At 41.9% G+C, this 13,222-nt stretch overlaps 1 protein-coding gene across 1 annotated transcript in view; it reads right to left on the reverse strand.

The window, feature by feature from the left end:
- The window catches only part of ANKRD42 (ankyrin repeat domain 42), a gene marked incomplete at its 5' end in the record, with an annotated part of 54,718 nt that extends 41,537 nt beyond the window's left edge, over positions 1 to 13,181 (reverse strand). Inside the window, 3 exons of the mRNA XM_061203709.1 lie at positions 215 to 322; positions 8,345 to 8,508; positions 12,110 to 13,181. Coding sequence (XP_061059692.1) covers positions 215 to 322; positions 8,345 to 8,508; positions 12,110 to 13,181 — 1,344 coding nt within the window. The remainder of the gene's footprint in view (positions 1 to 214; positions 323 to 8,344; positions 8,509 to 12,109) is intronic.
- Positions 13,182 to 13,222: the final 41 nt, after the last annotated feature.

A 13,222-nucleotide genomic window follows, 5' to 3' on the forward strand; every position in this document is an offset into this window, starting at 1 on the left:
AGATAATATAATTTCCAATCTCATACAATCTGTTGGAGTGACAGTTGGTACCAAAATATCTGAGTCCTGGAATCTAGTAAGTTTTTGTTTAGAACATAGAACTACTAAGTCTATGGGATCAAATTATTAGAATAAAGGCAATGGCCCAACAGAACTATGCTAAAGTAATTAAACTTATTGAATTTTTTTAGAAAGTAACCAAAGTTATTATTACCTGCATGCAAGCATCCTGTCCCCTGATTGCAGCTATGTGAGCTGCTGTCCAACCTCTCACGGTTACTTGTGAGAGATCAGCTCCATGCCAGAGGAGCCAATGAAGACACTACGTTAAGAAAATACCCATGTTAACCATGTTAGCAGATATTTTTAACATTTTTATATCTTTAAAGTTAGTCTATCATCATGAAATACTACAGCCTGAGAAGCATCATAAGTGAATGAGGGGGCCAGGTATAAGAAAAACAAAAGCACAAGCACAATGATATGGTAACCCACATTTGGCCTTACTGTTGGGTAAACAATATGGAGTGGTAGGAGCTGTGGCAAACTGGAGACCACATTCCTTGTCCACAAGGTGAAATACTACTCAATCCCAGTCAGTTTTTGCAGTGAGTGAAATGCTGGTCCATATCTTATGTATGACCAATACTCTACAAGCCAAACAAAACACATCTGTGGTCAAATTCACTCAATGGCTGCCAATTTACAATCTCTGCCATAGATCTTTAAATGGGTCCAGAAACTTCTGTATCAGAGAAGACACTGTAATTCTGATGATACTTTCTAAGAAAATAAGTGGCATATTAAACAAAGTGGGGGAGTAAAATACATCTTCATTTAAGATTTTTTAAAATTAACTTAAGTCTCAATATAGTTCAGTACTAGAGGTCTGTGCCACATATAGTGTTACTGTCTTTACATGTTCAAGTTTGTAGATTCTACCTTAAAGAAGTTTCTTTCTTTATAAAAGAATTGATTGTATCATTGGGATACACTGTCACATCGATCATTGTGATATCATTTTTTGAAAAGGCTAATCATTTAGGTATCATTTGCCTGTCATGGAGATTAATGGCCAATAAAATATGGGGAGGGTGGAGGTGAACCTCACTAATAATCACAGTAAGTCATTCATTTACTCAACAAATATTTATGGAGAACCAACTATATGCTAACACTGTACAGGTACTGGAGAATAAAACCACTGTAAACATTCATGTACAAGTTATTTATCTCTCCGGGGTAAATATGCAGAAGTGAGATTTCTGGGACACAGGTAAGTATATGTTGTTTAACTTTGTAAGAAACTGCCAAACTGTTTTCCAAAGTGACTGTACCATTTTACATTTCTACCAGCAGTGTATGAGAGTTCTAGTCGCTCCATATCCTTGTCAATATTTGCTATTATCATTTCTCTGGGTTATGTTTTTGTTTTTGTTTTGCCATACTAATAGGTGTGTAGTGACACCTAATTGTGGTTTTAATTTGCATTTCCCTAATGGCTAATGATGTTGAACACTTTTTTCATGTGCTCATTACCATCCACATGTCCTCTTTGAGAAAGTGTCTATTGAAGTCATTTGCCCATTTTTAATTGGGCTGTTTTCTTACTATTGAATTGTGAGAGTCTCATATATTCTGGCTACAAGTTCTTAGTCATATTTATGATTTGCAAAGATTTTCTCCTATGTTTTCTTCTAGAAGTTCTATAAGGTTAAGTTTTACATTTGTTTATTATCGCTTTCAGTACATTTTTACATATGGTACCAAGTATGAGTTGAGGCTCACTTTCTTACGTATGACTGTCCAACTGTGCCAGCACCATTTAATAAAAATACTATCTGTTCTCCATTAGATTGCCTTTGCATCTTTGTCAAAAATCAACTGACCAATCAGCAGGACTTCAGAAATGGCTAAGTGAGGAGCTTGGTAAATCCTCCCCAAGAAGCAATGACAAAGCTAGACAAAGTTGTCAAAAACAACCATTTAGGGAATTCCTTGATGATCCAGTGGTTAGGCCTCCGAGCTTCCACTGCAGGGGGCACGGGTTTGATCCCTGGTTGGGGAACTAAGATCACACATGCTACGTGGTGCGGCCAAAAAAAACCATTTAAAGACTCTGGAAGGCATACAACAAAATGAGAAGCATTTATTCAAGAAAAATCTACTGATTCTCAGTTAGAACAGGGAGAACCCGTGGCATAGTAGCCTGGGACTACAAGGATCCTTACCCCCAGCATCATGATGCATAAGTTCTACCCAGGTGGACAGCTCCACTGCCCTGCTGGAGGGACTGAAAAATCCATGCCCAGGCACATTTTCAAAAACAATTCTAATCCTCAGTGGCAACAATTTAGGAAAGCCAACATCAGAGCTAGCTTGAAGTCATGATACTTGTTGGGGCAAACAACAAAACTAAAAACCACCTAGAAAATTAACAGAAAAATACAAGAAATGAGACAGCCAAAGTGGGCCTTGCTAAGATTCCACTTATCCCTTGTGATCTAAAAAGTTGTGTACATATACAAAGTCACTCATACTCAGGAAAGACTGAAGAGATCCCAAGTTGGCTAGACATTCTTGGCTAGACATAAGGCCTTGAAAACACAGGGAAAAAAAAAAAAATAAAGCCAGGCTGACTTGTAAACTGCTTGGACTTTGAAAACATTCCCCAAACCATACATAGATCTATCAGCAAAAGATGGACTCCTTACTGGCTCAAGGTATTTAGGCACAACCTCTGATTAATCACTGGCTGATCACTAAGCTAGGCTGACCCAGGGGTGACCCCTATGAAGCCAGGCTTAAAAATAAAAACAAGAGGGGAATTCCCTGGCAGTCCAGTGGTTAGGACGCCACGCTTCCACTGCAGGGGGCAAGGGTTCGATCCCTAGTCTGGGAAGATCCCACATGCTGTGGAGCAACTAAGCCCCTGTGCCACAACTACTGAAGCCCCCATGCCTAGAGCCCATGCTCCGCAACAAGAGAAGCCACCGCAACGAGAAGCCCGCGCACCGCAACGAAGAACAGCCCCTACTCGCCACAACTAGAGAAAGCCCGTGTGCAGCAACGAAGACCCAACGCAGCCTAGAATAAATAAATAAATAAATATTAAATAAAAAGGATATATATATATGTATAACTGAGTCACTTCGCTGTACAGCAGAAATTAACACAACATTGTAGATCAACTATACTTCAATAAAATTTTTTTAGAAAAGAATTCTAATATCAAAGTTACTGTGAGGAATAGACAATATACTTTGTCAATACATACCAAAACTCAAGGCACCTAATAAATACTAAGCACTGCAAAAAATAAAAATTAAATGTCCAGTTTTCAAAATGTCCAAACTAAAAAATTATGAGGCATACAAAGAAAACAAGAATGTATAACACATACACAGGAAAAAAAAGGAATCGATAGAAACCATCTCTGAGGTACTTCCCTGGCGGTCCAGTGGTTAAGACTCCGCAATTCCAATGCAGGGGGCACAGGTTCCATCCCTGGTCAGGGAACTAAGATCCCACATGCCATGAGGTATGGACAAAAAAAAAAAAAAAAAGAAAAAAAAACCATCTCTGAGAGGGCCCAGATGCTCAACTCAGAAAGACTTCAAAGCAGGGGTTTCCCTGGTGGCGCAGTGGTTGAGAATCTGCCTGCCAATGCAAGGGACACGGGTTCAAGCCCTGGTCTGGGAAGATCCCACATGCCGCGGAGCAGCTGGGCCCGTGAGCCACAATTACTGAGCCTGCGCGTCTGGAGCCTGTGCTCCGCAACAAGAGAGGCCGCGATAGTGAGAGGCCCGCGCACCGCGATGAAGAGTGGCCCCCGCTTGCCACAACTGGAGAAAGCCCTCACACAGAAATGAAGACCCAACACAGCCATAAATAAATAAATAAATAAATAAGAAAGACTTCAAAGCAGCTATTACATATAGCTTTAGAGAACTAAAAGAGATTATTTTTTAAAGAATTTATGTTGGGACTTCCCTGTTAGCACAGTGGTTAAAAACCCCCCTGCCAATGCAGGGGGCACCGGTTGGAGCCCTGGTCCGGGAAGATCTCACATGCCGTGGAGCAACTAAGCCTGTGCGCCACAACTACTGAGCCCACGTGCCACAACTACTGAAGCCCGCACACCTAGAGCCTGGGCTCCGCAACAAGAGAAGTCACCTCAATGAGAAGCCTGCACACTGCAATGAAGAGTAGCCCCCGCTCGCTGCAACTAGAGAAAGCCCGCACGCGGCAATGAAGACCCAATGCAGCCAAATAAATAAATTAATTTTTAAAAATTTATGTTTAATGAATTAAACAAAAATATGATGACAATGATTCATCAAATAGAAAATAAAGAGACAGAAATTTTTTTAAAAAAAGAAAATTCTGAAGGTGCAAAGTATATCTGAAATAAAAGTTTCCTACAGGGGCTCAAAAGCTGATTTCATCTGACAGGAGAAAAAAAATGAAGTCTAACAAAGCACAGTTTTCACCAGCTGTTAATTTAGTGATTTTATACTACCAACCTAAGTACCATGAGTCTTAAGAAATTTCAGAAAGGATAACAAAATGTAAAGGTATTAATGCAGTACTCAAGTAGAGAATTAGGAGATGATCATCAAATGGGAAAGTAGAAAGGCGCCAAAACCTTTTGATTTAGATTTATTTTTGTTAAAATTTAACAAACATTTCTTGAACAGCTGCTATGCACTATGCTAGACAGTAAAAATATAAATTTAATTCAACAAATTCATCAATACAACAAACATTTATTGGGAACCCGCAATGTGACTCCAAATGCCAGACACTATGCTAGATGCTGTGGAAAAAAAGATAAATAAAACCCAAATGGTACCTTCAAAGAGCTCAAAATCTAACAGACAGGGACTTCCCTGGTGGTCCAGTGGTTAAGACTCCGTGCTCCCAATTCAGGCGGCCCGGGTTCGATCCCTGGACAGGGAACTATATCCCACATGCCGCAACTAAGACCCGGCACAGCCAAATAAAAAATAAATAAATAAATAAATATTTTTTAAAAAAAATATTAAAGGGCTTCCCTGGTGGCGCAGTGGTTGAGAATCTGCCTGCCAATGCAGGGGACACGGGTTCGAGCCCTGGTCTGGGAGGATCCCACATGCCGCGGAGCAACTAGGCCCGTGAGCCACTACTCCAGGCCTGCGCGTCTGGAGTCTGTGCTCTGCAACAGGAGAGGCCGCGATAGTGGGGGGTCCGCGCACCGCGATGAAGAGTGGCCCCTGCTTGCCGCAAGTAGAGAAAGCCCTCGCACAGAAACGAAGACCCAACATAGCCAAAAATAAATAAATAACGGAGTTCCTTTAAAAAAATAAAAAATATTAAAAAATATCTAACAGAGAATGCAATTCAATGTGATAAATACAATTTTTAAAATGTGTATAAAATTTAGGGAAAAGTTGCTAGTTGGAGGATACTGAGCGGGGAAACACAGAAGGCCCTGCCAAGTGGGTGCTACCTGACCTGGATTTCAACAAGCTAACCACTGGGAAGAGGTGAGACCAGGCAGATGAAACGGCATGTACACAGTCTACGATAATATGAAACAGTGGACTAGTTTGGGAAATGACAGTAGTCACCAGTACTGCAGCATAAAACAAGTCTGATGGGAGATGAGGTTGGAGAGGCAATTCTACCGTATTAAATAGCTTAAACTTTATCCTACAGGGTATAGAGAGTCACTACAGGGACTTAAGGAAGGTTTTAAGTAATAGTAGATTTTTGTTTTAGAGCAATAATTTTGTATGCCAGTTATGAACTAGAAGTAGACAAGACAGGAAAGAAGGAAATCAAGTAGCTCTAAGGCAGTGGCTATGAAGGTGGAAAGGACAAATTTGAGAGACAAAAACGGAACAGAATCAACTGACTTAGGGATCAGTTCTCACTACATCAATGTGCATCATGAAGCACTTGACCTAGACAAATGCTGATACTGTGTTTTGCTTCTGTAAAATCCTGAGACAACTCAATGTGATGCAAATGACATTAGCCTGGAAAACTAAGAAAGGGAGGGAAAAGAATAACAGTTTAGTTTTAGACCAACTAAATTTAAGATGCCAGTCAGATATGCATGAGCTGTTGATAAGCGCCGGATGCAGAAACCAGAATTCAAATTCTGGAGAGAAAGTGAATCAATGAATTATTATGTAGAAGTGATTAAGCCAAGGAAGTCTAAAAATGGCCTGGAGAGAGAGTGTAAAGTTGAAGAGAGACACCCATTGGCAAGAGCATAAAGAAAACCACTAATTTTAGAGAAGGCAGGGTAGGTTAATCAGAGAAGCTGAAAAGATCCCAGGAAAGAGATGAAATAAATGGTATAGCAACAAGTCCTATCCTATTTGAAATATGGCAGAGTAAAATCAGTATTTCCTCCTCTCTTCAAAATCATTTAAAAAATAAAAAAAGAGCAAGAAAACCCCATCTTTGATGAAGCTAGGAGATATCTGAAACCACAAAACAGATGGGAAAGCTGCCAAAGTATAGATTAAACAGGGATGTAGGAGGAAACAGCAGAGAAAATCCCCACGCAGGGCTGCAAGCACAGAAAGACCCGTCAAGGCACATTTCTCCCAGGTGAGAGGAAGCCACTAAAAGGCCAAAGCAAAAACCCCTACAGTTCAAGTGGGGCACACAAACTGGTGGAGAGAGATTCTTTGGACCAGATTTGGTTCCAAAAAGCAGAAAAGCCCAAACAAAGAAATCACACAGAGAAGCCATATTCATGGAAAGCAGACTCTGTTTGTGTGGCAGGGAAAAAAGAGAGTTGCATAGTGAATAGACCTACTGCAGCCTACAGACTGGGGAAATGTAATAGCTAAAATAAGCTCACCACACACAACCATGAATCATGAGAAAAATTCCAGTTGGCTTTGCACACAGCCCAAGAATAAGAAGTTGTGCATACAAATGAACTTATCTATGAAACAGAAACAGACTCACAGACATAGAGAACAGACTTGTGGTTGCCAAGGGGGCGGGGGGTGGGAGAGGGGTGGATTGGGAGTTTGGGATTAGCAGATGCAAGCTATTATATACAGAATGGATAAACAACAAGGTCCTACTGTACAGCACAGGGAACTATATTCAATATCCTGTGATACACTATAATGGAAAAGAATATGAAAAAGAATGTATATACATACGTATAACTGAATCACTTTGCCGTACAGCGGAAATTAAGACAACACTGTAAATCAACTATACTTCAATAAAATAAATTAATAAAAAAAAGAAGTTGTACATAAAAATATTCACTAAGCACTGCTTGCACTAGTGAAAAATTGAAACCAATGAAATATCCATCAATCAAAAAATCAATAAATTATGATATTCATCTAAGAATAGACTATTACAACATGGCTGAAAGGAATGAACTAGAGTACATATATGTAACCACGTCATTAAAATTCAAAAACACATTGTTGAACTAAAAAAGCAAGCTGCAGAATGATACAAATAATATGATGACATTTATATAAAACATGTCCTTTAAAATAGTGATATAATCACATGTAATAACAGCATAAAACATATATGGTAATAATAAACACCAAATTCAGGGTAATAGTTATCTCTGGAGTTGGAAGGAGAGAAATGACACCTGGGAGGGGTGCTCAGGGACTTCAAATGTATCTGTGATACTCCATTTCTTTTCCAAACATCTGAAGCAACTACAGCAAAAATATTAGGATTTGATAGAGCCAGGTATACATTACGTTATCCTCTGCAAGTTACCCTCTATGCTTGCCTTAGGAACCCAGCCGCCACCCTGTGAGGAAGCACAGACTAACCCACGTGTGGGGACCTCACAAAAAGACCCCCGTGGAGAGGGATCAAGGGGCCCAGCCTACAGCCAGCATCTACTACCAGATGTCTGCGTGAACAAGCCTTCAGAAGATTCCAGCCCTGGCTTTTAAATCTTCTAGGTGGAGCCCCAAACATCATGGAGTAGAGACAAGCTGTCCCTGAAATCCAAATTCCTGGTTCACTCCTGAGCATAAATAAATGGTTATTTTATACCACCAAGTTTTAGGATAACTTATTACAAAGGTAACCAGAACACCCAAATGTTAGACTGAACTGAAAAGAAAAATATTTGTATGTAAATGTATAACTGAATCACTCTGCTGCACAGCAGAAATTAACACAACATTGTAAATCAACTATACTTCAATAAAATAAATTTTAAAAAAAAAATAAAAGAAAAATATTTTCAGCGCCTAGCATAAGGCCTCAGTCCTGTTTGCTAAATTTACAATACTGTCAACAGCGCTAAACTTACCTCAGTTTAATAATTTATATAGTTTCTTACCTCCAAACTGCCAGAATGTGCTGCCCAATGTAAAGGGGTAAATTTATGGAGAACGTCAACTTCATTAATGCTGGCACCACGTTCTACTATTTCTGAAAGCTGCTTTACATCTCCAGCGCGTACTGCATCATGTATACTACCAAAATGCACTTTCTTCCTGGCACCTACTGAAAAACAAAATTGCTTAAAATATATTACAAAACTAAAAAAAGACTAAAGCAACGATCGAACTGAAAGTACAAAATCACTTTGGCTTTCCAAATAATTTACTACAAAGATGTTTGTGATTAACATCTTAATCTGACTTCAATTTCAGCTCTAATATGTAAAGAGCACGGATGTTTCACCCCCATCCATACAGGAAAAAAGCAGAACAAACTGAAAGTCAACAACTTCTTGCACTCATCAAAGAACTGAGGTCTCAGGACAAACGGCCACCCTGAATTTGGAGAGACAGGCAAATACAGAGAAACACGGTCAAGTTCAGCTTACCTGGAGCAGAAGCCACTAGAACCATAAGCTTCTAAAAGCACTTAAATAGTAATTTTGACAAGTTGTTGGGGGCTGGGTATGTAGTAGCCTAACAGTGAGAAACTCCTCGGGGCCATAGTCTTAGAGGAGGTCTCCTCATTTTCATAGATTTTACCTTCAAAACTCCACCAGGTTATCATTGTGAAAAACCAAGAAAAATCACCTCGTGTCTTTGGTAAAGGAGGAAAGAGGTAACCATTTTGAAATCTGCCCAGCTATTCTCTGTAACAAAGGCCTACTCTCCAGTGAAAAAGACTTTACCAGAACCTTATCTCACATAGGCAGATATATTTTACTAATATTTTTCATATCTTTCTCATATGTCCTACACTAAGAAAGGAATGGCAGGTCACAATTTTTACTTCGTATATTCTAGCGTCTTATATTTTATAATATAATGTTCCAAACATCAAGACTGGATTGTCAGCCTTACTGTACCATGAAATATTTTAATGTGCATTATGAACCAGAAGTAATAAAAGTATCTAAGCACGAACAGACAGTTGTTGGAGAAGGAAGAAGTAAATAGTTCAAAGCATTTCCTAAACCAAACAAACAGGCACAATTCCTGACCTCAAATTGTTTTGAAAAGAACTCACCAACACCTCTGGCAGATAATCTATGCAGCCTTGTATTACTATTTATCTATGTATATGTCCTCTCTCCACAATTAGCATGTTAATTTCTTGATGGCTGAAATCATATCTTACACCAACCCTTAGCAAAATGCTATGCATTTTACTCAAAAGTCCTTTCTGAGCATGTACCATATGCCAGGCACTACGATAACACAATGAATAGACATGGATTTAAGACATTTTCTTTCCACTGACACTTTAAAATCTATTGGGATAAATTCAATGAAATCGAAAACCTGACAGTAACATCCTAAGAGATTACAGGTAAAATAAAGGAGGAGGAGGAAACACTCGAGCAAGTCTTTGAAGAACAATTAAGATCTATGCATACGGGAAAGAGAGTAAGGAAGCACCCCGAGAAAACCAAACCACTTGGTAAATGTTTAATGATGTTAATCCCCTAGGTCAGACCTTCATTACTCTCCTTTATGTTTGTTTTTTTTACATTTTGGCCATGCTGTAAGGCATGTGAGGTCTTAGTTCCCCGACCAGGGATCAAACACATGCCCCATGCAGTGGAAGCACGGAGTCTTAACCACTGGACCTCCAGGGACTTCCATTATTCTCCTTTAAACTAGTACTGCAAGATCTACAAATGATGTTCTACCCACTCTACTACATTTTATACAGGGACGCTCTAATCCATCGTATACAAGGACACTATTCTGATCACTTCATTCCGCCACTCTGAACTGCTTCTGGTTATCCACTGCTAGTCTAGAGAACCAAATCCAAACCCTCAGTATGACAGTCTATGCCCTCCCATAATTTGGCTCCATCTAATTTGACAGCCTTTTTTCTCACCACATTCCGTTCCAATTTATTCATTCATCCACCCATCCATCCACTCAACATTAATCTGGTATCTACCATAAGGATAAAAAGATAAAGAAGACATGGTCTCTATCCTCAAGGAACTCACAGAGATATACAAACACAAATTACAAAATAATGTAGTAAGAGCAATGACAGAAATATTCATAAGAAGTTATGAAAGCACAGAAGACTTCTAACTCAGCTAGGGTAGGAGGGAAGGAGAGCAGAAAAAGATTTCTAGAGAAGGTAACACCTAAGATGAATCTTCAAGGATTAGCAGTAATTTGCCAGGTGAAATGGATGCGGGGAAAGGCATCCTGGACAGGTCAAGAAACTATAAAAATACCCACCCTATTGTTGAAGCATAAAGTGGAAGGAAAAGAGGCTAGAATTAGACAAGAGGCAGGCTGTGCTGGAACTTGTTGAACTTGAGCAGAGAGTGGGGAGTCATTGAGGGATTTTAAGCAGAAGAATAAGAATGATCGGATTTGTAATGCTGAGTTTATATGGCTGGCTGCAGTGAGGCGGATTCATTGAGCAAAGGGCAAGAGTAGAGACTCAGGGAGACCATGTAGGAAGATATCTACAGTAGTCTACACCAGAGAGGTTGAGACCCTCAACCAAGTGAATGGCAGTAGGAACAGAAAAGGAGACAGATTCAACATGTATTAAGGAAACAGGATGAATTGAACTTGGATGGATATAGTGGGTGAAATAAGGGAAAAGTAACGGGACAACTCCAAGGTGTCTGGCTTAGTTACATAAGTGGTGTACTGCCACTGAGACAGCGAACACTAAAGGACAGAGAGGGCATATGAATACAAAATTATATTTTGAATGTGTTGATCTTGAGGTGCCCATGGAAGAGTTGCAGAAAGGAGTTGTACATATGAGTCTGCAGCTCCAGTGAGAGGTCTGGAGTTGAGTTCTCAGTGTTAGCTGTGTCTCAGTATTAGGCAGCTTTTTCTGATCGCCAACCTCACCCTATACTGGAGCCAATGGCTCTCTACTCTTCTTTACAGCATTCATCACACCAGTAATTACTTGCTGAGTATTCATCTTCCCCACTAGAAGGAAGGAATGTGCCTGTCTTCTCTGCTTACATATCCTTAAGACAAAGCACATAATAGGCACTCAATAAATATTTACTGGATGACTGAATGAATAACAGATTCTGGGGTCGTCAGTAGGGTTGAAGCCATAGTACATGACAAGGAAAAAGGCACTAATGATGGCACTATCCAAGGAAAAAAGCAACGTTTTAAGAAGAGGATAGAAGAAAATTCAGGTAGATAAGTAGATAGGTAGGTAGGTAGATAGATAGATGGATAGATAGATAGATAGAGTCAGTAGAGTGGAAGGATAGGTAGATAGATAGATAGATAGATAGATAGATAGATAGATAGATAGATAGATAGATAGAGTCAGTAGAGTGGAAGGAAGAAAATGAGATAAGTCTAATATTATCTCCACAGAGTCAAATGCTGCAGAGACGGTAAGAACTTAAAAGGGTCCATACATTTTAACAAGAGTTGATGTCAGCTGGGAACGAAGTCTCAGGAATGCGCGCAGATATTAAAATAAAAAAGGAAGTAAAGCTGAAATGAGGAAGGATGGGGGCCAGGTGAGCAGCTTTGGGACCTACTGAAAACAGGTCAATTAAGGGAAATGAGGAGTAACAGGTGAGAAAGGGAACTGCCAGAAGGGGCGAAGCTCCTGTGAGCTGAAGTGAGAAAAGGAGTGTGGCAGAGACGAGGGCCAGCGAAGTAATCTGACTCACAAGGGGTCGCAGTCTCCGTGGAGGAGGTGGAGGGGCCTGAACCGGACACCCCGGGCATGGTGCGACCCGTCGGACTCCGGGGAGGAGTCGAGTCCAGGCCCCTGCTGCTGCGGCGGTCTTCGCTCGCTGTCACCCACGAGCCAGTGCAGCAGCGGCTGTCTTTCTCGTCGTCGCTAGGCCCGGGGACGCCGTCCTCCGTCGTTCTCTCCCAGAAGCCCCGGCAGCGGGAACCTTCGTCTTCGCTTTCTCTCTCCCAGAAGCGGCGGCGGCTGGCGTCTTCGCTGACGCTCACCACGGAGGAGTCGCTGGCCACGTAGCCGCGGTCTTCACTCACCCCCTCCTCCCAGGAACTGCTGAGGCTGCGGCCGCCATCCACACTTCCGTCCTCCCAAGAGCCACTGAGGCGGCGGCTGTGGTCGTCACTGCCTCTCTCCCCGGAGTCGCTGGTTCGGGGACCCCGGACCTCCCTGACTCCCTCCCAAGTCCCACTGAGACGGAGGCCGCGGTCTTCTCTGACCGTTCCCCCGGAGTCACTAGTGGGGTGGCTTCCGACTTCACTTAAACTCACGTCGCTGCTGCGGTCTCCCCTTACTCTCTCCCAAGAGTTGCTGGGACGGTGGCCACCGTCTCCCCTGACTCTCTCCTGAGAGACACTGCGACGGTGGCCCAGGTCTTCACTGACTCTTCTCGAGTCATTGCGGGAGAAGCCGACGTCTTCACTTGCTCTTCCCGTCGGTACCCTACAGCGGTGGTCGCTGCCTTCACGGATTCTTTCCCTGTCCTCGCTACGACTAAAGCCCTGGCCTTCGCTAACTCTTTCCCTGGATTGGTCGCCGCGATGGCCGTGCCGGCCGTTTATCCTCCACACGCGATGGCTGGTGCGGCGGCCGCCGTCTTTGGTTGCTACTCCCCGCGATTCGCTGTGGCGGCGGCCGCCGTCGGCGAGTACCCTCTCCTCCGAGTCGCTTTCCAGCGTCCCGACTGCAGCCACTTGGTTGCAGCGGTGGTGGAGCCGTCGCCTTGGAAATGAGTAAACTTCCGGCGTGCCGCGGTCATTTCCGGTTCCTCGAGGTCGTGCGTCACTTCCGGCTTCCCTGCTCTCTCTCCCCCTCC

The sequence above is a fragment of the Eubalaena glacialis genome, chromosome 10, assembly GCF_028564815.1.
Source record: "Eubalaena glacialis isolate mEubGla1 chromosome 10, mEubGla1.1.hap2.+ XY, whole genome shotgun sequence".
NCBI classification, from domain to species: Eukaryota; Metazoa; Chordata; class Mammalia; order Artiodactyla; family Balaenidae; genus Eubalaena; species Eubalaena glacialis.